We start from the raw sequence: 23872 nt of genomic DNA, 5'->3' as shown, positions 1-23872 counted from the left end.
TCGGCATGTTGATCCGACCAGATGCTCTAAGTAGAGTCCACGTGTCACCATTCTTGTGATGCCACGTCAGAGTGCCAGTTTTGGGATAACAGAAAGGAATTTGGTCAATACGATATGTAATAAAATATAATTAAATTTACACTATTAATTAAAGATATGAACTACCTCGAAAGATCTTTTATCAAGTCTACACCTATGTATCATAAACAATGCAACAAACACTCCACAATCAAAGGAATTCGGTTGTCTTGGAACGTTTTGAGCACGACAGATGCAAAAACTAGCGAAGCTAAAAGTTGACGGTCTTTTTTTAATCTGGTTCGCCATTGCCAAATCTAGATTGCGCAGCTGCAAAATTGTTTACAATACATAAATTAAGTAATAAAATTATAAATCTGTCATTTTCCATACAATGAATTCAATACTTACTATTTTTTTAATCTTATTAGATTGTTGAACTGGAGATTTTTCATCAGCAAGTGAGTCCCACACTTCTACCGTCTTTAGAGATATAATAACTCGAGCAAGGCAATAGTGGCTGGACGATAAAATCGAAATGTATATCTACAAGAACGTTTAGACTTACAACAAATAAAATATATGCAATAGGAATAGGATTAGGATGTAAAAAGAAAAGACTCAGAGCAATAAAACCTTACTTCTTTGCAGAAATCAAGATTTCCCATGAATATGTTGTAGTAATCCATTTCCCTCCAAACTTCATGTAATGGTAAGTCACGATACGGTAAAGATTCTTTCTATTTGAAAATTAGAAATATGTTGAGATCAACATTATGTGCAATAATTCTTGCGAAGGTATTAGAATAATATAAAATCAAATAAGAACTAACCAATAATCGACATGGAAGATATACCAAATGGTGGAGCAACCACCACTCCTTTCTTCCTCCGTCAAGAATAGAGAAATCATAGTAATAACCTACTAAAAAACTAATTATTGTTCATTCATATTGTCTGAGTTATCACATTTAAAGAAGTATTTATTTTTACTAATGATTCAACCCAAGTCTCTGGTCTAAGGTATCAAAAGTCTGAACGCTGTAGATAATTGCCTCCAAACACTACTATAAGATCACTATACATAAAAAGAATATCAAAATAAAAAATCAGATAATTAAGGATTCAATTTTTTGAAAAAAGATAAAAGAATAAAAATAAAGAATGAATTATAACCTTTGTTTTGAGTTCGAAAATATGTACTCTAAGACTTGTCTATCTTTCAACCTTAGCTGATTGGTAACTTTGAATTCTTCAAACAACACAACCTTACGAGCTAATGTGGATGATGAAGTTTTACAATTTAATGATGCATTTGTTGTTTTACATTTTTTTTATGACCATAGGGTGAAGTTCATTCTCTAACATAAGTGCTTTCAATGCTTTAACTTCTTCTTTGAGATAACTCAAAGATGCCAATTCATATTTTAGATCATTTATCTCATTCTCCATGTGAATCCTCTATTTATTTTCTGTTTCCATCTACCAAAGTAAGATAAAAAAAATTAAGATAATAAAAAAGACAAAGAATAAACTTTCAACAAATGTGAATAATAATTTACATAAAATACTTGTATAATATTTTGGTTGAGTCTTCAAACTTGGATACAAAGTAGTAAGAAGTTTTTTGAGAATACATAAGTGAGTCACAACCAAGTGTTAGAATATATATAAAAAGAAGTATGATATATTTTTAAAAAACAAAAAACAAATTTTTTAACTTTTTATTTAAATTATTTTTAAAAAAAATCTGTTTTTTTAAATAAAAATTATACTACTATTATTTTTTATTTATTAATTCAAAAAAACTATTATTAAATAGCCCACAAAGTATTAATTTCATTAATATTTTCGAGATCTGCATTTAATGCACAAATGAATGAATATGGAATGAGAATAAATGGATAAAAAATAGAAAGGGAATGAAAAAGAATCTAGGAATGAATCTTTATTAGCTTAATTTTTAATTTATTAAATAAATTTTAAATATAGGTCCATGTCAGCAGGTCACCATCAGGTTTCCCTTCCAAATGTTTGAAAAGTCAAAAGGTGAACTTAGCCTAGTCAGTAATTATCAACCATTAGATTAAGATCTAACGGTTAAAAATGAGGATTTCATCAGTGGGTATATATTTCAGTTTCCATTAAAACCGGACCCATATATATATACTAGATAGATGTTACGTTCCAAGTCTCGTATGTTAATTTTATTTTAGTTTTTAGTTTTTTTTTAATATCATAATTTAAAAATTAATAATATTCAATGTAGGTATACAGATATACAGTTGTAGTCAACTATTATATATTTTAAGTCAAAATTTTGTAGGTACAACTATACCAACATCATCTACATAATAATAATTAAGCTGAGGTGGATCTTATTTAAATAAATGAATATACATAATAATAATATTTAAAATTTAACTAATTCTAAATATCAAATTTTAAAAATAATTTTTAATAAAAAAATAAACAATATGAACAAATTTATTATTAATTGCAACCCTTTAGGTGGTTAATTATATTTAGGTTTAACTAACTACATGGATGCTGACTCTTTATGTGGCAACATTTAATAATTTGTTATTTTTTTTTATTAAAAAAAAGTCACCCAATAATTTTTCATAAACTAAGAATTCTGTTATATAGCTACATATTATATAGAATATATACATATATATATACTAGATAGATCTTACGTTCCAAGTCACGTATGTTAATTTTATTTTAGTTTTTAGTTTTTTTTTTTAATATCATAAGTTTAAAATTAATAATATTCAATGTAGTGATAATCATTGAAATTTAAAAGCATAATACTGATTTAAATAAAAATAAAAATTAGTATTATATTTTCTAATAGTAATTAAAAAAAAAATTATTTTCGTCCTAAATTTATCTTCGAAATTAATGAAAATGTTCATTTGGTTAAACTATCAAAACATTTAAATTCAATTTAAAATAATATTTAAAATTTAACAAATTCTAAATATCAAAATTTGAAAATAATTTTAATAAAAATATAAATAATATGAACAAATTTATTATATTTAGGTTTAACTAACTACACTATCCTTTAAAAAAAAGTGACCCAATAATTTTTCATAAATCAAGAATTGTGTTATATAGACACATTTTATATAAATTAGATATATTAAGTAAAAAAAAATGTTCAAGTTGTTGGATAATACAATTAACTAATTTCCAGTTGCTATATATACACATATTATATTCATTTAACCAATTGCGTCATATTGTTCTCAAGTCCAACTTGGGGTGCTGTCACAGGGCATATTCTATTTTTTTTAATATGTCTCGTGAGGTTTCGATAGTCTCTTCTATTGTTTGTATATGTTGAAGATGAAGACGGGTGTGGAGAAGAAAATCAGGTCGGGAAAGCTTAAGGATCACATGGGCAGGAACGGTTATCTAAGTGAAGAATTTTAAAAACAAGAAAACAGAGAAGAAGATGAAGGAGATGGTTAAGTGTAATGGAGGTTAGGAAGAGAAAAACAATTAAAAAGATGACTGATACAGACACAAAACAAGGGCACTAATTGAAATTGAAAAAATTTGTCTTATCAATTAATTTTGAGATATTCTAAATTGAATTAAGAGTATATGGTCAAAAGAATAGTATTGGCGCCATATTGCTCACGATGTTGCGTATTATCCCTGCCTGTTCAGTCAAAGTACCGTTCTCTTTAGGGCATCTTCAATGCAATTGCTATTGTAGATGCCTGTCAGTTAGTGGGATCCTTCCACACAAAAATATTGACTTTTCAACTAAAAAAAATACTAGAGTCCCTCCTCAACAGCTATGTCTCTTATATTCTATTTTTTTTTTTTATGTTTGATTTTGGTCAATACTTTATCGTACGTTAAATTATAAAAACAGAAAATGGGCCATATCAAGGCTGCCTAGTCGTTGCCTGTAGATGACCTTATATACATCTAAGTAGTCTGTATTATCACTCCATCCATTGGCTCATTCCCTGTCCCTCAATCATTCCTAACTCTCTATTCTCACTATATCTCAATCTGATTTTTTTCTATTATTTGTGATTTGAGTTATAATAATGGGCGGCGGAGGCGGTGGCCCTCTATTATTGTGGCTTCTAGTTCTCTTCTTACTTTCACATTGTTCAGTGTACAAGGCTTTAGTAACAGTATCCAATAACTTATTGAGAGAAGGCTTCTCTCTCTCCGTTGAAAAACCTTCCGATGTTCTGACCTCATCCACAGGAGTATTCTCCGCCGGGTTTTTTGAAGTGGGTCACAATGCATATTGCTTTGCCATATGGTTTACTGAGGCTGACCCATCCCGGAAAAACAACCTGACGCTGATTTGGATGGCCAATCGTGATCATCCAGTAAACGGAAGGCGCTCAAAGCTGTCCTTGCTAAAATCCGGTAACCTTGTACTGATAGACGCCGCTCAATCAACCGTTTGGTCCAGCGATACTGCTTCCAACTCAGAATCCCAGTTACAACTCTTGGACTCCGGGAACCTTGTCCTAATCTCTCAGAATAATCATGATATTTTGTGGCAGAGCTTTGCTGCCCCAACGGACACTCTTGTTCCTGGACAAACACTCTCAAGAAACGCAAAGCTAGTGTCGTCTAGAAGCCAGTCTAATTATTCCTCTGGATTTTATATACTATTTTATGACAACGACAACGTTCTTCGCCTTCTCTATGATGGTCACGAGATTTCGAGCATTTACTGGCCAGACCCTTGGCTTTTGCCAGCTTTCGCTGGAAGGTCAATTTTCAACGACAGCAGAACAGCAGTGCTTGATTCTTCAGGGAATTTCAGCTCCTCCGATAGTTTTATGATCATGGCTTCGGATTATGGTGTTAATCTACTCCAGAGAATGCTAAAGGTTGAAGCTGACGGTAATCTTAGATTATACAGTAGAAAAGTACTACCATGGAAGCAAAGTAGTACGTGGATTGTTACGTGGGAAGCTGTTTTACAACCTTGCAAGATTCATGGCATTTGTGGGATTAATAGTCTCTGTACTTACGTGCCTGAGTATGGTAGGAAATGTTCTTGCCTTCCTGGCTTTAAGTTGATCAACCATGCTGATTGGACTCACGGGTGTGAGGCAAATTTTGAACTCCCTTGCTCCATTAGTAATGCTAATCAATCTGGTTTTCTTCACCTACCAAGGGTTGAGTTCTACGGCTATGATTACCACGTCTATAACGACTACACCTTGGAGCGCTGCAAAACAACGTGCTTGGAATTGTGTGACTCATGCGTTGGATTTCACTACAAATATGACAATGTTGGGGGTCGTTATACCTGTTACGTCAAATATCAACTCCGAAATGGATACCGGACCCCTGGTTTTGATGGAGACATATATTTGAAACTACCCAAATCAGTCCTCACTTCTCTTCACCCGGCTCCAAATAACGTGGCCAGTAATAATTTGAATTGCTTCCTTTCAGGAAATTTGACTCAACATCTGGACAGAAGATATGTTAAAAAACAAGTTAGTGGTGTAGTTGAGTTCGTGCTCTGGTTTGCCTGTGGAGTAGGAGGAGTTGAAATCATAGTCATCTTAATTGTTTGGTTATTTGTCATTGGAACAAATGAAAATTCAAGCCTGGATAACATTCAGGCTGGTTATCTTCTTGCTGCAACTGGATTCAAAAAATTCAGTTACTTAGAGTTAAAAAAGGCAACAAATGGTTTCAATCTAGAGATTGGTAGAGGTGCGGGAGGAATAGTGTACAAGGCCATCTTGTCCGATAATCGTGTTGCTGCTGTCAAGAAACTCACGGATACCAACCAAGGAGAAGTCGAATTTTACGCAGAGGTAAGCACCATAGGAACACTAAACCACATGAACTTGATAGAAATGTGGGGATATTGCGCCGAGGGAAAGCATAGGCTTCTTGTGTATGAGTACATGGAACATGGGTCTTTAGCTAAAAACTTGGCTTCGAATGCTTTGGATTGGAAAATGAGGTGTGATATTGCCATAGGAACTGCCAGAGGCCTTGCATATTTGCACGAAGAATGTTTGGAGTGGGTTTTACATTGCGATGTAAAGCCTCATAACATACTTTTGGGCTCTAGTTATGAGCCAAAAGTGGCTGATTTTGGCCTGTCAAAGCTACTTAACCGAAATGAGCATGGCGGGAACTCAAGCTTCTCTAGGATTAGAGGAACTAGAGGCTATATGGCTCCTGAATGGGTTTATAATCTTCCGATCACATCCAAAGTGGATGTTTATAGCTATGGAATTGTTTTGCTTGAAATGGTGACTGGCAATGGCCCAACAAGAGGTTCTGATGGAGAAGATGTTGGTGAGGCTAGACCCAAAATGCTTGTTACGTGGGTAAGAGAGAAGATTTATGCAAGTGGTCAGCTAAGTAAAGAGTGTATTGATGAAATTGTAGACCCCATGATGGAAGGCAATTATAACTTAAGAGAAGTGGAAATTTTGATCGAAGTGGCTCTTAGATGTGTCGAGGAAGACAAAGATGTGAGACCCACTATGAGCCAAGTTGTTGAGATGCTTCTAAGCAATGAAAAGCATAAGTGATTATATATGTATTTATATTAATTAACATCATTAAATAAGTAGGCATTAGGTTCACAAGTCTGGATTTTTCTTGCTTTGTATTATCCTCTCATATGTTTGGATTTGTGATTCATGCTAAATTATGATTATCAATATCTATATCTATATCTATATATATATAATCCTGTTGTTAGGTTTGATGACATGACGGTCTCTATAAGATTTCTTATAATTTTTTTGCTCTTTCTTATAATTTTCTTGCTCTTTCATTTTTTCTAATTTTTTTTAGACTTTGGTTAATTTCTTTCTATTTAATATCAATCAATTTATATGTATTAATATAAAAAAACTGATAAGAATAATAACATATATAAAAACATTTCTTTTCTTACATTAATATCATTTTTAAACTTATAATTGTAAGTTAATCCATCTATATTTATTAATATAAAAAACTGATAAGTGTAATAACATATATAATATATTTCTTCTCATTATTTAAACATATAAGTGTAGGTTATAGAAACCAACTACCAATAATCTATATCTATTTATTTTATATTATTGTTAAAAAACGGATATAAGAGTAATAACATACATATATAAATACATTTTTTCTCTTACAATTAGTATCATTTAAACCTATTATTGTAGGTTATTGAAACCAACTAATAAATAAATAAATTATTTTGTAACTGCTGGTAGTTTAGGATGTATATGTGACTCTTCCTAATATTTATGTAACCTTTCCTCTCCCCTCTCTATAAATTTACTATATGTATATATTAATTGTGTGCAATTTAAAAATTAGACTTAATAATTTTATAATTACAATATCATTCATTCTTTCTACATATATCTTAATAAAATTGTACAAACACAATGGAGGCTCTCTTTCAAGGTGAAGATGTTAATTTCCAAAACTAAATGTTGTACCATCCTTCTTAGTTTTGGGTAAAGTTTGTGATCATATTGCAAAGGTACATAATTTATTTTTTTTATGCTTTGTTATAATATTTATGTAAATGAGCTAAAATTGTTTTTGATTCATTATTGAGAATGTTTATATATATAGGGGGCTAATATAATAGGTATTGTAATTTTTACCTATCAATAGGGATAGTAATTTGTAGCCTTTGATTTAATCAAATGGCTCAAATTAACCCTTGAAAACTAAACTATCATTAATATATTTTTTTTATTCATAATTAATTTTGAATATTATTCATTACAAGTTCAACTAACAAACTCCAAACTTAATTTTTTTTTACTTATTTATCTTATGACTAGTTATAATTTTCAATTAATTATTTTTTTAATTTGAAATTTATATATTTATTTTTAATTAATTTTATTTTCTACTTAACATAATAATTGTAGCTAAAAAAGTACAAAATAAGTTATTTAATCCTACAATAATCAATACAACCAATAATATAATAATAGTGTAAGTAGTAAAATTATTGTATATCAAGTACAATAATTTGAAATTTTAAATTAATTTAATAATTTGAATTTCTTTATTTTTTTTTCTAAACAATAATTCATTTTTTTTATATATATTTACTAATATGGAACAATTCTTATACTATAAAAATTTTAAAGTTTGTAATTATTTTGGTGAAAAGTCTTAAACTTTTATTTGTTAATATATGTTGATGGTTGTATTACATAAAGTATAATAGTGAACAATAAAATAACACATGCAATAATAATAATAATAATAATCAAATAAAAAATTTGTCAAATAAAAATTGACTAATAAATTTTGTCAAAAAAAAAAATACATTACAAAAAGATGAAAAAATTTGTAATAAAAAATATCTAAACGATTTCGATTTATCGTCGATCTCATCGAAATTTTATAGTTTATGACAACTTTAATTATAAGGTGCTTCAAACGTACTATAAACGATCGAATTGCTACCCTTGTAAAGACATAATTTTTTATTATTTATTATTAATTTAACTTTTAAATTAATTTAATAATTTAAAATTTTTGTTTTAAACAATAATGTATGAAATACACTATAAAAAATTTAAGATTGTAATTATAATAGTGAACAATAAAATAATACATGCATTAATAAATAATATTCAAATGAAGAGTTATGGTTCTTTGTCCAAGAAAATTATGCATAATAAATAGATAAAAAGTTTTGCACTAATTTTTTTTAAAATGAACTCCATTACCGTTGATCTCATTCAAATTAGATGGTATATGATAACTGTAATGACCACTTAAGATCAATATTTTGGATTATTAAATGATTAGGTTTAATTGTAATATTGAGTTATTAATTATGATTTACATGTTTATGGAGATTTATTTAAATTCAAAATGTATTAATTATGCTATATATATGAATTTCACGTTTTCTGTGCTTGTGTTCGATAACGGTGGAAAGCTATGTGGGCCATTAGAGATAGGAATGGCAAATTGGGGATTTTTCGTGGTTCGAGTCGGGGCCCCGATCCGATGGGGCAGCCCCGCCCCGGTACAATCGGATATCTAATCGGGTTTTCGCCTACGCCCGCCTTGGGTCGGATTTTTCGGATCGGGGCTGACTCGATTCGGCAATTCATTATTAACTAAAAAAAAATTAAATTTCAGTTCAAAAATCCCTAAAGCCCTAAATTGCAAATTCGAAGAAGCCCTTTTCCTAGTCTCCTTCCTCAAATCACCGTAGCTCTTAATTGAATCCCAAGAAATCTCCTCATACTACTAATACTATCAACACCAAGAAATCTCAATCGAATCCCAATACTGCTGTTTCCAAGTATAGCGAAAGGAGAGGTGTAACGCATCTGTTTCGGAGTATAGCTCATTCTTCGTTACCAAACCCTAGCTCCAAGTCCACTACCATCTTCGTCATTGCCGTCCCCAATTACTTCTCCTTTGATGATTTCATCCGATTTTGTGGCTCTCGAATCGATCATATCACTGAGCTTGTCTTCATAAGGTGAAGTATTACTGATTTTGGACATTTTTTTTTAAATTCCGGGTAATTTCGAGAGGTAAGAAAGATAATCAAGAAATATGATTTTTGTTATGGTGTTTCGTTTTCTTGATCTAAACTCTCAACTGGGTTGATTTGGTTAGAGAAGATTTGCATGTTGCTTATCACTGTGGTTCTAATCGATAATTTGATAATTCGAGATTAAGATAATTGTTTTTTCATTAATCAGGAACGATGGGATGGATGATCGATACAGCGTTATAATTAGGCTTATGAATCAGGTGACGTCTGATGGATTTTATTGCAGTCTCAATGGGAAGAAATTCTCACCCGGAGAGGTTGGTTATCTTGTCTTATGTTTTTTGTGGAGGCTGTGTTGTTTTGATTTAAACAGTTGAATCCTTGGTTTTTAAAGGTTGAATTTTGTTTAGGCTGAGGTTTGTCACATTCTGTTTCTGCATTCGGTGGATTACACAGAATCAGCTGAGATAGCTGGGACACCACCAGATGGGTCCGCTGAGTTACCAACATGCCCTGTTTGCCTTGGTTTTTATTTTTGTTAACTTTAGATGCATGCATGCCTCGCTACTTATATTAAGGCAGTTATTGCTTTGTGAGGTGTGGTTAGATCAAACTAACATTCATTTTGGTTTTAAATAGGATGACAAATGTCCTAATTTTACTTGGTTTTGCTGGTGAAAAGTTGGGTTTGTATTGATTGTTTTTATTCAATGTTTTACACCTACAATTTTAGCATGGGGAAATGTATTAATTGTTTTGAGTCGTCCTAATTGTATGCTTGCTTTAGTTTACATGGTAAATTAAATAGTTGTGTGAATTTCATAGATACTTTTATAGGTATTAACTCTTTGTAATTGAATACAATGTTCCACCGAATCAGTTTGACTCAGTTTCACTATTTGAGTGGTCATTTGTTTTCTAATTTTTGTCTACTCATCATTGTCCTTTCATGTATAAATCGAGAATGCAAATTCTATTCTTATTTCTTAGGCTTTGACGCTTTGCAAGTGGAAATTTTAGTCTCAACTTCTGCAGCAACTTATCACTTGATCTATTACATTGGAGGTATATTTTATAGAATTGTTATATTACATATAATTCAATAGAAGAGTTTGAATATCTTATATATTCATCCATAGAGAAGTAGGATCTGTGAAATTTATGTCCTGCGGTGATATAAGGATGAATTGTGTATTATCTGATTGTTTGTGACTGAAATTGACAGATGGTTAGGTTAATAAAATAGGGGAAATGCTGTCCGATTTTTTAAAAATATATTTATCATATTTTCTAAGTAGTTGTGTGCATTGATAGACATGAGAATATGATGTTATTGTAGGTTGATTAAAGAATAATGTCTGGTCAAATCGGTTCTAATTCGGAGGATGATGTTGATTTTGTGCCATCAACTAATGTTGAAGAAATACAATCTGTTAGTAATACATTAGATGAACATCAGAATACAGGGAGAAAAAGAACTTCTCGTGCTTGGGATCATTTTACTCGACAAGAAATTGATGGTAAATTTAAAGCGGTTTGTAATCCTTTGCGGGCGTAAGTTGGTGGGAGGAAGTCTTTGCGGGGACTACGCATTTAAATACTCACGTGAAGAGGTGTCCAGTTAGAAAGGCCCAACTTGCTGATAATCCAACTACAGTCCTTCAATTCCTTTCAATTTTGATCTGATTTAGCAAGGATCAAATTGGCTCAAATGATCGTTAAGCATGAGTATCCATTGTCCATGGTTGAGCATAGCGGGTTCATCGAATATTCAAGTACTCTATGTCCTACATTTCAAATGGTGTCGAGAATACAATTAGGTCGACATCATGAAAATGTATAAAGGCGAGAAAGAAAAATGTAGGCAAAGTTTGGAAAAAGTAGGAGTAGAATAGCCATAACCGGTGACATGTGAATTTGCTAATCATCGAAGAGGGGATATATGGTACATGTGACTCATTTTATTGATGATTCTTGGAACTTGCACAATCGGATTCGAGTTTTAAGTATGTTCCATGCCACTCACGATGCTCAGAAGACTACTTGAGGCACTAAGATCTTGTCTTAATGAATGGAAAATAGAAGACAAGATCAGTACAGTGACTCTCGATAATTGTAGTGCAAATGATTCCATGATAGATCTTTTGAAAGGACAATTTGAGCCTGACAGTTTTATTTTGAAGGGAAAATTGCTGCATGTGCGTTGTTGTGCACATATTTTAAATCTAATTGTCAAGGATGGCTTATCTGTCATTGGTGATAGTGTTGACAAAATTCGAGACAGTGTTGCTTATTGGTCGGGCACACCAAAAAGACATGAAAAATTTGAGGACACTGCTCGTCAACTTGGAGTACCATACACCAAAAAAATATCACTTGATTGTGTAACAAGGTGGAATTCCACTTTTCTAATGCTTAGCACAGCTTTATCGTACAAGACAGTATTTGAACGTGCAAGGTTACGTGAGTTGAGATTGAGGTGTGCCCCTTCGGAAATTGATTGGCAAAATGCTCAACAATTATGTGATAAATTAGAGGTGTTTCATGAAGTGACGAGCTATTCTGGGAACAAAGTACCCTACCGCCAATATTTTTTTCCCTAAAATTTGTGAAATTAAGACAAATATTGACTCATGGATGTCATCAGATGTGCCTTTTATTAAGGACATGGCAACTCAAATGATGTCTAAGTTTCAAAAATATTGGAAAGAGATTCATGGGCTTATGTGTGTGGCGGTTGTTTTAGACCCGAGATACAAGTTTATGTTGCTCGAATACTATTTCCCTGTAATCTATGGAGATGAGCAATATGTAACTCAAATTACAAATATTCGTGAGCTTTGTTGCGAGTTACTGGAGGAGTATGGGTCTAAGTTTCCTGATTTGAGAGAGAGAAGGGTTCAGGTAGACAATGTATCATCTTCTTCGACACGGCGAATGGATGCTCTTTCTAACTTTGACAGATATGTTAGAGCTTCCTATCGAGTAGAAAATATGAAGTCTGAACTAGATTTATATTTGGAGGAGAACTTGGTACCTAGGACTGAAGAGTCATTTGATATATGCAATTATTGGAAGGTGACGGGCCTCAAATACCCTTTGTTGAGTATGATTGCTAAGGATGTGTTTGCGTGCTGTTAGCAACTTGTTGCATCAGAATCTTCATTCAGCACTGGTGGTAGACACGTGAGTCCTCATCGATCGAGACTTCATCCTTCTACATTAGAAGCATTAGTATGCACACAGAATTGGTTGATGACTGACAAAAAAGGTAAATATCATTAAATAAATAATTATATATATTTGTGTATATGTTTCATAATTAGTATTGATTTTGTTTTTTTTTTTACAGTAACAATAAATGATGAAGATGTTGATGTTGATCCAACAATGGTAACTAGTTCAGTTTTCGTAATTTATCAAAAAAAATTATCAATTTTTATTATTAATATTTTTCTTTGTTTTTTTTCGGGAGCCTTACGTTGTTGATCTTGATGATTAGAATATATGTTGTTTTATTGTTAGTTTTTATTATTAATGTACTTTGTTATTAGTAATATGAATGTAATTGATATTTCAACTCAAATTATAATTAGGAAATTTGTTTAGAACTTTATTTTTTGGGTATTGTTTAATTTAGATATGAACATCTTTAGAAATTAATTTTTAAGTATGTCTTTATGAATCCAAGAGATGTTTGTTTGTTTGTTTTGTTTGAAAAGTAATATATAAATAATATTATATATGTGACATAGTGTGAGATGAAGAATCTATGTCACATATTTCAATCTCAACTTTTGAATATTACCATTTAAAAAATAAAATCATGATTTGATCCAATAATTAAAGATAAATTAACAAAATATATGCTATAGCCTATAGTGAATTTTGTTGCATGCAATGCATTACTAAATATCTATATAAAGCCAACATATTCTTTTTTTCCATCGATTTATATGGTGAAAAGTAATTTTTAAATTTACTCGGTTAGTAAAAAAAGTTTATTAAGGAATATAAAAAAAAAATAAGAGAATATATATTTTTATTAAAAAAAAACTCTTAATGTTAAATTTGATAAATTTTAAAATAATTATAAAATATAATTAAATACTTTAATTGATTCAATAAAATTTCTTATAAAATTTTAGGAAAATATTTTTTTCTTAACTTATAAAGTCACTTATAATATAAAATTTGAAGAAGTAAATTTGAAGGAAAAAAAAAAAAAAAAAATTCGGGTCAAACCCGACCCAATTGGGTCGGGTCGGGTCAGACCCAATTAATTGTTTAAGGTAATCGGGGCGGGGCGGGGCGGGGCAAAAGCTTGTCGGGGCGGGGCGGGTCAGAAGCGGGGCGGGGCAGACCCGCCCCATTTGCCATTCCTAATTAGAGAGTCACGTTTTGTATGGTTTAGAATGTCAATAGCGGGGTATTATTGTTAGGCATTGGAGATATTGGGGATTTGTCGGGAGTGGTAAATGACTAAACTATCATTGTTGCAATTAAAGAGTTTTCAATCAGAAATAAGAGGTCCAATTCAAGGTATAATGCTTAGCCGTCTTTAGCTCAAGATAGGTTAATTGCATGATTTTAGTGATTTGAGGTTCTGTAGTGTGCAGCTAGTTTGGGTTTGAATTCTGGGGTTAAGATAGGTTTATTTTAGTTGATTTTGTGCTGAGATAGCTAGTTGTGCTACAGATTACTCAAACTTGAAGTTAGAGAGCTTAAGTTGGCTCTCTAATGGTGTTTTTAATTTCTGAGCTATATATTTGATGTGTTTTGTTGCTTGAAATAGATTTAGTATAGTATATGTAGGTGTTCTAGAGAGTATGGTAGAGTTTGGGCTCGATTTGAGTTGTGGGGAATATTTTTGGGGTTCCCTGCACTAAACCGGTCGACCGGTTCAGGGGAGCCTGTAACAACTGGTCGACCGGTTGGTCCCTAGGAATCGATCTTCCGGTTGGGCACCGGTCTGCCGGTTGGGCCTTTTTTAGAACCCTAGTTTTTCTAATTTTTATGTTGTTTGAAACATTACCATCCTATTATCGATATAGTTATTCATAGTTTTGATTTTAGGTCCCCAATAAGTGTTTAGCGTGTCTCTTTTTTGATAGACAATATATTGTTCTTGCTGCATTAAGATCAAATATTTTATTTGGTGTAGCCATCCAATCTTCATCAGAAGACATAAAAAAAAATAGAAAAATCAAAAGAAAAATAAGTTGTACATAAAATAAAAAAAATATAATAATGATACAATAATATTATATACATATATGAATAAAAAACACATACCTTGCTAATATTGTTGATGGTGTGACCCAAAAAAAATATATTTTTTTATTATTGAGAATAAAATATAATTATGTTAAAAATGTGTACTGCTAACTAGTTCATGCATGCTTTATATAGATAGTGTAATTAAAATAAATAATTAATTTAATATCTAGAAATTTTAAATACATTGAACATTTACCTTAAACTACGTTGAAGAATAAGCATACTATGAATGTATATTATTTACTAGTTCATGCATGATTTTATAAATAATGTAACTGATGTAAATAATTAATTTTATATCTAAAAATTTTAAATACATTGAACATTATAATCTTGAAAAATAAAATTAATTAATATAGTATGATAGAATTTTAAAACTATTAAATTAATTGAAATCTTAAATTAAATATAAGTAAAGAAAAGAAAAGAAAATATTACTTCTAAAGTATTGAACTCATGACATTTTAATTATTTTAAGAGTGATTATTATAAAATTATTATAAGTTGAATATGTTATAAGTTTTTATAAGTATAATTATTGTTTTAAAAATAAATTTAATTAAATATTTTTTATGTAAATTTGAAATAAAAAAAAATATGTAATTAAAACTAAATTTTGAATAGAAATAAAATACAAAAAAATAAAACATTAGGTTTGGAGTTAAGTTTGGAGTTTGTTAGTTGAACCTACCATTAATAATATTAAAAGTTAATTATAAATAAAAAATATATTAATTTTGGTGTAGTTTTCAAGAGTTGATTTGAACCATTAGATTAAATCAAGGGCTATAAATTAATATCCCTATTGATAGGTAAAATACCCAATCCCTACCATAATAGCCCCATATATAAATATATATATATATATATAATTATTGAGAATATTTTTTAACGTTCATATAATTTTAAAATTTTATAATAATAATAATAGTAAACAAAATTGTTGAATTTACAATTTTAAGATTGAAGCAAGAATATTGACTAGTTCTTTGAATTGGTGCATTGGTGCGAGTGTTCTTAAATTCTTGAGTTCTTTAGTATATATTATTTATTATTTTATCTCCATGCTTATGCTTAGTATATATTATTTATTAATATTATGTATAAGTACATGTATGAAACAAAAAATGGAGTGAAATTACTTTTAAACGTCTTTATTATATTATTTATTGATTTTCTTTTGTTTTTTTTTAAAAACAAAAGTTTCAATAGTTTATTAAACTATAATGAACTAAGGCATGTATATTATGTAACGATCATATTCATCTGGATCACATATAATTAATTTTTTTATTGTCGTGAATCTCATAGTGAAGTGGAGAATGGGAAAATGATAAATATATATATATATATAAATATATATATATATATATATATGTGTTGATGAGCACATTGAATATAAATTAGAACCAACACATAGAATTTCATTCAAACAAGTGATTCAAAATTTATGGAGATTATTGTGAACCTTATGGTCAAAGATCAAAATTAATTCTGAGATAAGTTTCATGTTATGTTTTGAGGGTGCTAGATGAGTTTTATTCTTTTTGGATTTCATGTTACAAGCTTTAGTTGTGTTGCAATTGTAATATATATATATATATATAAAATTTATTAATAATTAATTTTTCATGTATATTGCAGTAGAGGGTCAATTCATTCATCATAGTAATGTATATTGTGTTTGTACTATTAAGTGTTTCAATTTGATTAAGGTGAATGGGATTCCATCTCAAAATTAATTAGTAATGGAAAAGTAACTCATTCATCTTATTTATTCTATTATCTTTCTACGTATTAGCAATATGGGATTTTCTAATATTATGTCATTGTAATTCTATTTTAATTACCTTTCAGATCATTGGAAGAAAAGACTAAAAAAATTATTAATTCATTTACATTATATTTGTTTTACTTGGCTAAAGATGCTTTTATTATTATTTTTTAACTTTTGGACCCTATAGGTTTTCTTTTGATGTCATATGATTAATATGCACTTTTTAAATTCTAATAAAAGTTGATGCCCTTTTATAGTGTGAAATGATAAATTTAATTTTCCTGACATTGAGAGAGAAGGATTCAAACTTGAATTCCTCTATGCCTATGACCTGTAACGTCCTAATGCTAAGGCACGCTACAGTGCTTTTTCAATTACAATGCAATCTTTGCTAATCAAAGAATTTTCTCGAAAAACGTGTCAAATTAAAACTTTTATACTAATTAATAAACTTTACAATATAATAAAATATTTACAAGTGCCGGGATCCCGTTTTCAAACTTTTTAAAATTAATATTCCAAAATACACAATAAACTTTTCGAACAGCGACTACCAAAATACAATCCCCAGATGTCCCGAGACCGAACACTCCAGGTCGCGCTGCTTGACATGTACAATCTCATCCGAGCTCTGGTTCACTCCTGTTCAGCTTTCACCTTTCCTTTACCTACACATGGAAGCAGAACTGTGAGTCGACAAACCCAGTAAGAAATGCATATAACATATCACATAATTTCCGACCTGTAGTTAGGGGCCCATACACCTATTTACAGGGCTTAACAGATGAGCATGAACGTTCAATACTAGGGTACAGCCACTGTACCAAATACACAACGTACCTCACTATACGAGTGTTGGTAGGGTTTGTTTCGTACCCTGAGTACCACTGAGTGATATACCACACACCTCAGCACTTTCCCGTACTCGTGTTGGTATCACTGTATCGTACTCACACCAACACTCACTATACCAATGCACTCTGTATCATAACTATACAAGTGTTGGTAGTGCAAATAACAATCTAAGCATGCATATACACACACATATACATACATTCAGATAATCATATCACACATTATATTCAGTTCTTACCTGATTTCCGAATTCAAGTGTGCTGGCCGACCTGAACGGAAATTCACGTGCTAGATGAATGCCCTTAGCTTCAAATACCCTTGAATCTCTACTGAATTTCAGAGGAAGAAGCAAAGAATCAGCTTGTTTTCTCCTTGGTTTGGTGCAGCTCGAAGGGAAAGAGAGAAAGAGAAGGAATTTCTCTTGAATTTGGTATTTTCTCTCTAATTAACTAAATGGGGTAAAAGAATTTAATTAATTCCTTTGCTGAAATTAATCTAGCTAGGTGTCACTAAGCTAGGGCAGCCACCTTTTCCCCCATTTACCCAAATGACCAAAATGCCCTTACACATAAAACTAGGATATTCCAAAAGCTAGGGGTAAAATGGTCAAATACCATAACCCCGCTCAAACCCGATATTTTAATTTCTCTAAAATATTTCCCACTAAGAAATAAGGTTCCAAACTTACCCATGTGATCAAACTAGCCATCCATCGCATTTTCCGTTGTCGCTGAGCAAAAATTACAAAAATAACATATTTTAAATATAAGCTAAATAATACCCCTAGAGTTTAATAAAATCTCTAAAATTGAGAAGTTACAACTCTAATACTTATTTCTAAACATTGGGGTCCAAAATTTAATAAATTCATAAATAATAATAAAATAATAAAAATTTGCGCTAATTGCCTTTACTAATCCAAATTACTAAAGCGGTCCTTACAATTATCCTCCCGTTAAAAGGATTTCGTCCTCGAAATCTAACCTGAATAACTCTGGATGTTGAGTCCTCATATCAGACTCCAACTCCCAGGTGGCTTCTTCCACCTTACAGTTCCTCCAGAGCACTTTCACCAGAGCAATAGTCTTGTTCCGAAGAACCTTTTCTTTTCTATCCAGAATCTGTACAGGTTGCTCTTCATAGGATAAGTCTGATTGCAGTTCAAGGGCTTCATAACTCAAGATATGAGTCGGGTCTGATACGTATTTCCTCAACATAGAAATGTGAAATACGTCATGAACAGCCGATAACTCTGGTGGTAAGGCTAGCCGATATGCTACCTGCCCGACTTTCTAAAGTATTTGAAATGGCCCAATGAACCTATGGCTCAACTTACCCTTCTTCCCGAAGTGCCTAATACCCTTCATTGGTGAAATCCGTAGGAAAACATGTTCCCCTGCCTGAAATGTGAAATCTTTGCGCTTCGGATCAGCATAACTTTTCTGCATGCTTTGAGAAGCAAGCATTCGAGCCTTGATTTTATCAATAGGGTCATTGGTCCTCTGCACTAACTCTGGACCCAAGTACTTTCTTTCTCCCATTTCGTCCCAATGGATAGGAGAACGACATTTCCTACCATATAACATCTCATAGGGAGCCATCCCTATTGTACTCTGGTAGCTATTGTTGTAGGAGAATTCAATTAAAGGCAAGTACTTACTCCATGAACCCTCAAATCCATGACATAGGCTCGCAATAAGTGTTCTAATATCTGAATTGTTCTCTCTGACTGACCATGAGTCTGAGGGTGAAAGGCTGTGCTAAACTTTAACTTGGTACCCATAGCCTTCTGAAGACTTACCTAAAATTTCGATGTAAACTTTGTATCCCTATCCGACACAATAGATTTAGGGGCTCCATGGAGACGTACTATCTCCTTCACATACAATTCAGCGTACTGATCCACTGAATATGTAACTTTCACTGGTAGAAAGTGAGCTGATTTTGTAAATCTGTCCACTATGACCCATACTGAATCATACATTCCCGTAGTTCTAGGCAAGCCAGTTACGAAATCCATTGCAATGTCCTCCCACTTCCATTCAGGAAGGACTAAAGGTTGCAGTAACCCTGTCGGTCTCTGATGTTCAGCCTTGATTTCCTGGCAGGTTAAACACTTGGACACGTAGTCCACCACATCTCTTTTCATCCCATGCCACCAGAAGTAGGGTTTTAAATCCTGGTACATTTTGGTGGTTCCCAGATGCAATGAATAAGGGGTGGTATGAGCTTCTTCAAGTATCTCTTTCTTAAGCTCATCAACATTAGGAACACAAACTCGAGCTTTGTATAACAACATTCCACTGTTCGAGACTGAAAAGTTTCTAGGCCGACCAGTTATTACATCGTCTCGAACCTTAACTAGCTCGGGATCTTCCAATTGCGCTTTTCTGATTCTTTCTAATAGATCAGATTGAAGTGTTAAATTGTGCAATTTCCCAACTACGAACTCAATCCCTGCACTAACCATTTCAGAGGCTAGTTGAGGGCCTATCATCATCGTGGTACAAGCTTGCCCGTGACCTTTTCTGCTTAAAGCATCGGCCACAACATTGGCCTTCCCGGGGTGATACAAAATTTCACAGTCGTTGTAATGACCGCTTTAGTAATTTGGATTAGTAAAGGCAATTAGCACTAATTTTTATTATTTTATTATTATTTATGAATTTATTTAATTTTGGACGCCAATATTTGGAAATAAATATTAGAGTTATAATTTCTCGATTCCGGAGATTTTATTAAACTCTAGGGTTATTATTTAGCTTATATGTGAAATATACAATTTTTGTAATTTTTGCTCGGGGACAACGGAAAATGCGATGGATGGCTAGATTGGTCACATGGGTAAGTTTAGAACCTTATTTCTTAGTGGGAAATATTTTAGAGAAAATAAATTATCGGGATTGAGTGGGGTTATGGAATTTGACCATTTTACCCCTAGCTTTTGGTATATCCTAGTTTTATGTGCAAGGGCATTATAGTCATTTAGTAAAATGGTTAATGAGGGTTAGGTGGCAGCCTTGGGTGATGACACCTATTTTATTTCAGCCTAACTGAATTTAAAAGAGAGGTATTACTTTTGAAATAAAGCAAAATAAGAAAAGAAATCAAAATTAGAGAAAATACCATTTTTCTTTCTCTCTCTTGATGTTCGGTGTTGGGTTTTATGCCCTAAATAAAACTCCATTTCAATGTAATCCATTTTATTCAACATCAATAAAGAAATAAAAGTATTTTTCATTCATTTGTGAATGTTTTGGTTCACCTTATCAATTGCTTGTCTATTTGATTTATAAATTCATCTGAAACCCTTTTCACATACTTGATCCTGTTTATTGTGCTGTCAACACATTGGAAAGTAAACATGACTATGTGAATAAAGATTCCTAGATTTATCAGACATAGGGTTTTGCTGATATGATAATCTACAACAGAGTTTACTTGCATTTGGAGAAATGCTATGTTCTTTCTAGAGCATTGGTTAAAGTAAAGCTCAGGTTGGGTTCATGGAGTATGCATCGGAAGGGACTGATATTGAACTTTGACTTAGATTTATTAAACTTACTGTAATATCTATTCAAGTCAATATCTCCTAGTTGATCCTAGATCAAATGATCTTAATCCTGTTATGATTAGGCTCAATCTCAAGAGGCTATTCGTGTTCTTTGATTTGTTAGTTAAGCCTACTTTTGGGTCAGGGTGATACGTACATTTTGGGAACACGGTAGTGGAATTGAGTGGGATCGCTAACATCAACATGGAATCTATAGCTTCTATCTGGCGAATAGTAAGTAAAGGATGATCTCCTTCGAGCTTGACCAAACAAAAATAAATGGTGGAGTACTCATTTCACATAAGCTGAAATATCATTTATACGGGGTTAAGTGTTTTAAGGATAAAATACATTGTAGGGTGTAACGGTAATCTAATCCATTTACAGTGTAGATCATTCATATATAGGATCATTGATCAAATTAGGATTATAACAATGGATAACTAATGATGTGTCTATATGGTGGAACATATAGAGCATTATATATACTAAGAGTGCAATTCTAAGTTCTATGCGTGGATTCAACGAAGAATTAATAAGTCAGTGAATTTAGGTTATAAATTCTTGATCTGCTTATTGGAAGCTCGGTTATATAGACCCATGGTCCCCCCACTAGTTGAGATAATATTGTTTGTAAGACTCATATAATTGGTTTTGATTAATCAATTATAATTCTCAAATTAGACTATGTCTATTTGTGAATTTTTCACTACGTAAGGGCGAAATTGTAAAGAAAGAGTTTTAGGGGCATATTTGTTAATTATGATACTTTGTATGGTTCAATTAATAAATATGATAAATGACAATATTATTTAATAATTATTTACAATTATTAAATAGTTAGAATTGGCATTTAAATGGTTGAATTAGAAAATTGGCGTTTTTGAGATAATGAGATGCATAAATGATAAAACTGCAAAATTGCAAAAAGTGAGGCCCAAATCCACATTGCTAGGACCGACCACTTTTATAGCATTTATCATCTGATATTTTCATTATTTTAATGCCAAATAATTCAAACCTAACCCTAGTGGAATGCTATAAATAGATAGTGAAGGCTTCAGGAAATTGACACTTAACTTTCACACTTTCCTTCAGAGAAAAACCTGAGCCTTCTCTTTCTAAACCCTAGCCGCCACTTCTTCTCTCTCTTCTTCCTTCATAATTTCGAACCACTTAGTGTTAGAGTAGTGCCCACACACAGCAAGTGATACCTCAATCATAGTGAGGAAGATCGTGAAGAAAGACATTCAACAAGAAGGAGTTTCAACACTAAAGAAGGAGAGAAAGAGATCCGGGTTCAGATCTTGATAATACTCTGCGACAGAAAGGATACAAGGGTTAGAGATCTAACGAAAGGAGTCATATTATTTCGCTGCACCCAATGTAAGGTTTCTCATACTTTATATGTATTTATTTCACATCGGCCCCTCTCAAACCAGAAGGAAAACTCAGCCAAGCTCCCTTTTTTCTGTGTTTTCAGCTAAAGATTCAAGGAGGAACAATCAAGGTAAACCCTAGCTTTCCTTTTAAGTTTTTGAAGTTGTATTTTAGTTTCAAGAGGTGATTTTGGGTTATGGGGGCTGTTAGGGTTTGATGCTTGAATAGTTCGAATTCTAGGGCTTGTATGGATTGATTTTAGTTCATAGCAGCTGGTTTTGAGGTTTATTGTAAGTTTTATGCAACTTTGAGCTTTGAGTTCAAAGCTTTGAGCTTTAATGGCAACTTGGGTTTTAGTGGTTTGTTCTGTGAAATACTAGATGGATTATGTTGTGTATGCCCTTATTAGGTACTCTGGAAGGTTTCATGGAAATTGGTGAAGAATTGAGAAACAAATGAAGAGCTTTGGGAAAACTGGTGCAAACCGGCTAGCCGGTTTGCAGTGCCACAAAAACCGGCTAGCCAGTTTTGGCAGGGTTCCCCGGGCCTTTCATTTTCTCAATTTTCGTCTTTGCGGTGCCTTGGTTGGGTGTTTCCCCATTTCCAGAGTTAGAATAACCCATAGAAAGTATAACAGAACCTAGAGTTTTGGTTTTGGGTTTCCCGGGATTAGGGTTTTAATCATGTAACTTACCCTGTTTCAAAATGTGATTAGGGCATCCATCTAGCACAAGATTTCCGTTCAAGTCGGCCAGCACACTTGAATTCGGAAATCAGGTAAGAACTGAATATAATGTGTAATATGATTATCTGAATGTATGTATATGTGTGTGTATATGCTGTTGGAAATTATTTTACCAGGATCTTAGATCTACTCACAAGTATGTTGATTAAAACCCTCAATATGAACTTCTAAAACGATTATGAAATAAACACATATAAAGTATGAGAAACCTTACATTGGGTGCACCAGAATAAAATGTCTCCATCCGTTCAGATCTCTAACCCTTGTATCCTTTCTGTCGCATAGTATTATTAAGATCTGAACCTGGATCTCTTTCTCTCCTTCTTTAGTGCTGAAACTCCTTCTTGTTGAATGTCTTTCTTCACGATCTTCCTCACTATGATTGAGGTATCACTTGCTATGTGTGGGCACTACTCTATCACTAAGAGGTTCGAAATTTAAGAGAGAAGAAGAGAGTATAGGTGGCGAATAGGGTTTAGAAGAGAAGGCTCAGGTTTTTCTCTGAAGGAAATCAGATGTGTAAGTATAAATTTCCTGAAGCCTTCACTATCTATTTATAGCATTCCACTAGGGTTAGGTTTGAATTATTTGGTTAAAATAATGAAAATATCAGATGATAAACACTATAAAAGTGGCCGGCCATGGCTATGTGGATTTGGGCCTCCTTTTTTGCAATTTTGCAGTTTTATCATTTCTGCATCTCATTTTCTCAAAAACGTCAATTTTCAAATTCAACCATTTAAA

General features: G+C 32.2%; 2 protein-coding genes and 2 long non-coding RNA genes across 4 annotated transcripts; all 4 read left to right on the top strand.

The window, feature by feature from the left end:
• The first annotated feature begins 3929 nt into the window (after window positions 1–3929).
• LOC115714749 (putative receptor protein kinase ZmPK1) lies at window positions 3930–6710 on the top strand. The gene has a single exon (XM_030643510.2). It carries the CDS (start codon window positions 4095–4097, stop codon window positions 6576–6578), a length of 2484 nt encoding a protein of 827 aa, XP_030499370.1. The 5' UTR covers window positions 3930–4094; the 3' UTR covers window positions 6579–6710.
• A 2540-nt stretch (window positions 6711–9250) lies between these two features.
• On the top strand, window positions 9251–10082 carry LOC133031727 (uncharacterized). Its single transcript, XR_009684819.1, has 3 exons — window positions 9251–9520; window positions 9747–9855; window positions 9949–10082. It is a non-coding gene; the product is annotated as an uncharacterized LOC133031727 (long non-coding RNA).
• Window positions 10083–10892: 810 nt separating this feature from the next.
• On the top strand, window positions 10893–12679 carry LOC133032292 (zinc finger BED domain-containing protein RICESLEEPER 2-like). Its single transcript, XM_061106183.1, has 3 exons — window positions 10893–11072; window positions 11776–12111; window positions 12203–12679. The coding sequence occupies exons 1-3, from the start codon at window positions 10893–10895 to the stop codon at window positions 12677–12679; spliced, it is 993 nt and encodes a 330-aa protein (XP_060962166.1).
• An 11-nt stretch (window positions 12680–12690) lies between these two features.
• LOC133032357 (uncharacterized) lies at window positions 12691–13154 on the top strand. Its single transcript, XR_009685048.1, has 2 exons — window positions 12691–12809; window positions 12891–13154. It is a non-coding gene; the product is annotated as an uncharacterized LOC133032357 (long non-coding RNA).
• The last annotated feature ends 10718 nt before the right edge of the window (window positions 13155–23872 follow it).

This window comes from Cannabis sativa, chromosome X (genome assembly GCF_029168945.1).
Source record: "Cannabis sativa cultivar Pink pepper isolate KNU-18-1 chromosome X, ASM2916894v1, whole genome shotgun sequence".
In the NCBI taxonomy this organism is placed as follows: Eukaryota; Viridiplantae; Streptophyta; class Magnoliopsida; order Rosales; family Cannabaceae; genus Cannabis; species Cannabis sativa.
Note: the sequence above shows the minus strand (reverse complement) of the source record. Positions and strands in the feature narration are given on the sequence as shown.

Bases quoted from the DNA above. Each gene is read 5' to 3' on its own strand.
- LOC115714749 (XM_030643510.2), top strand. From the start codon at position 4,095: ATGGGCGGCGGAGGCGGTGGCCCTCTATTATTGTGGCTTCTAGTTCTC.
- LOC133032292 (XM_061106183.1), top strand. From the start codon at position 10,893: ATGTCTGGTCAAATCGGTTCTAATTCGGAGGATGATGTTGATTTTGTG. The intron at 11,073-11,775 runs GTTTGTAATCCT...CTAATTGTCAAG, and splicing joins TTGATGGTAAATTTAAAGCG to GATGGCTTATCTGTCATTGG. The intron at 12,112-12,202 runs GTACCCTACCGC...CCTTTTATTAAG, and splicing joins CGAGCTATTCTGGGAACAAA to GACATGGCAACTCAAATGAT.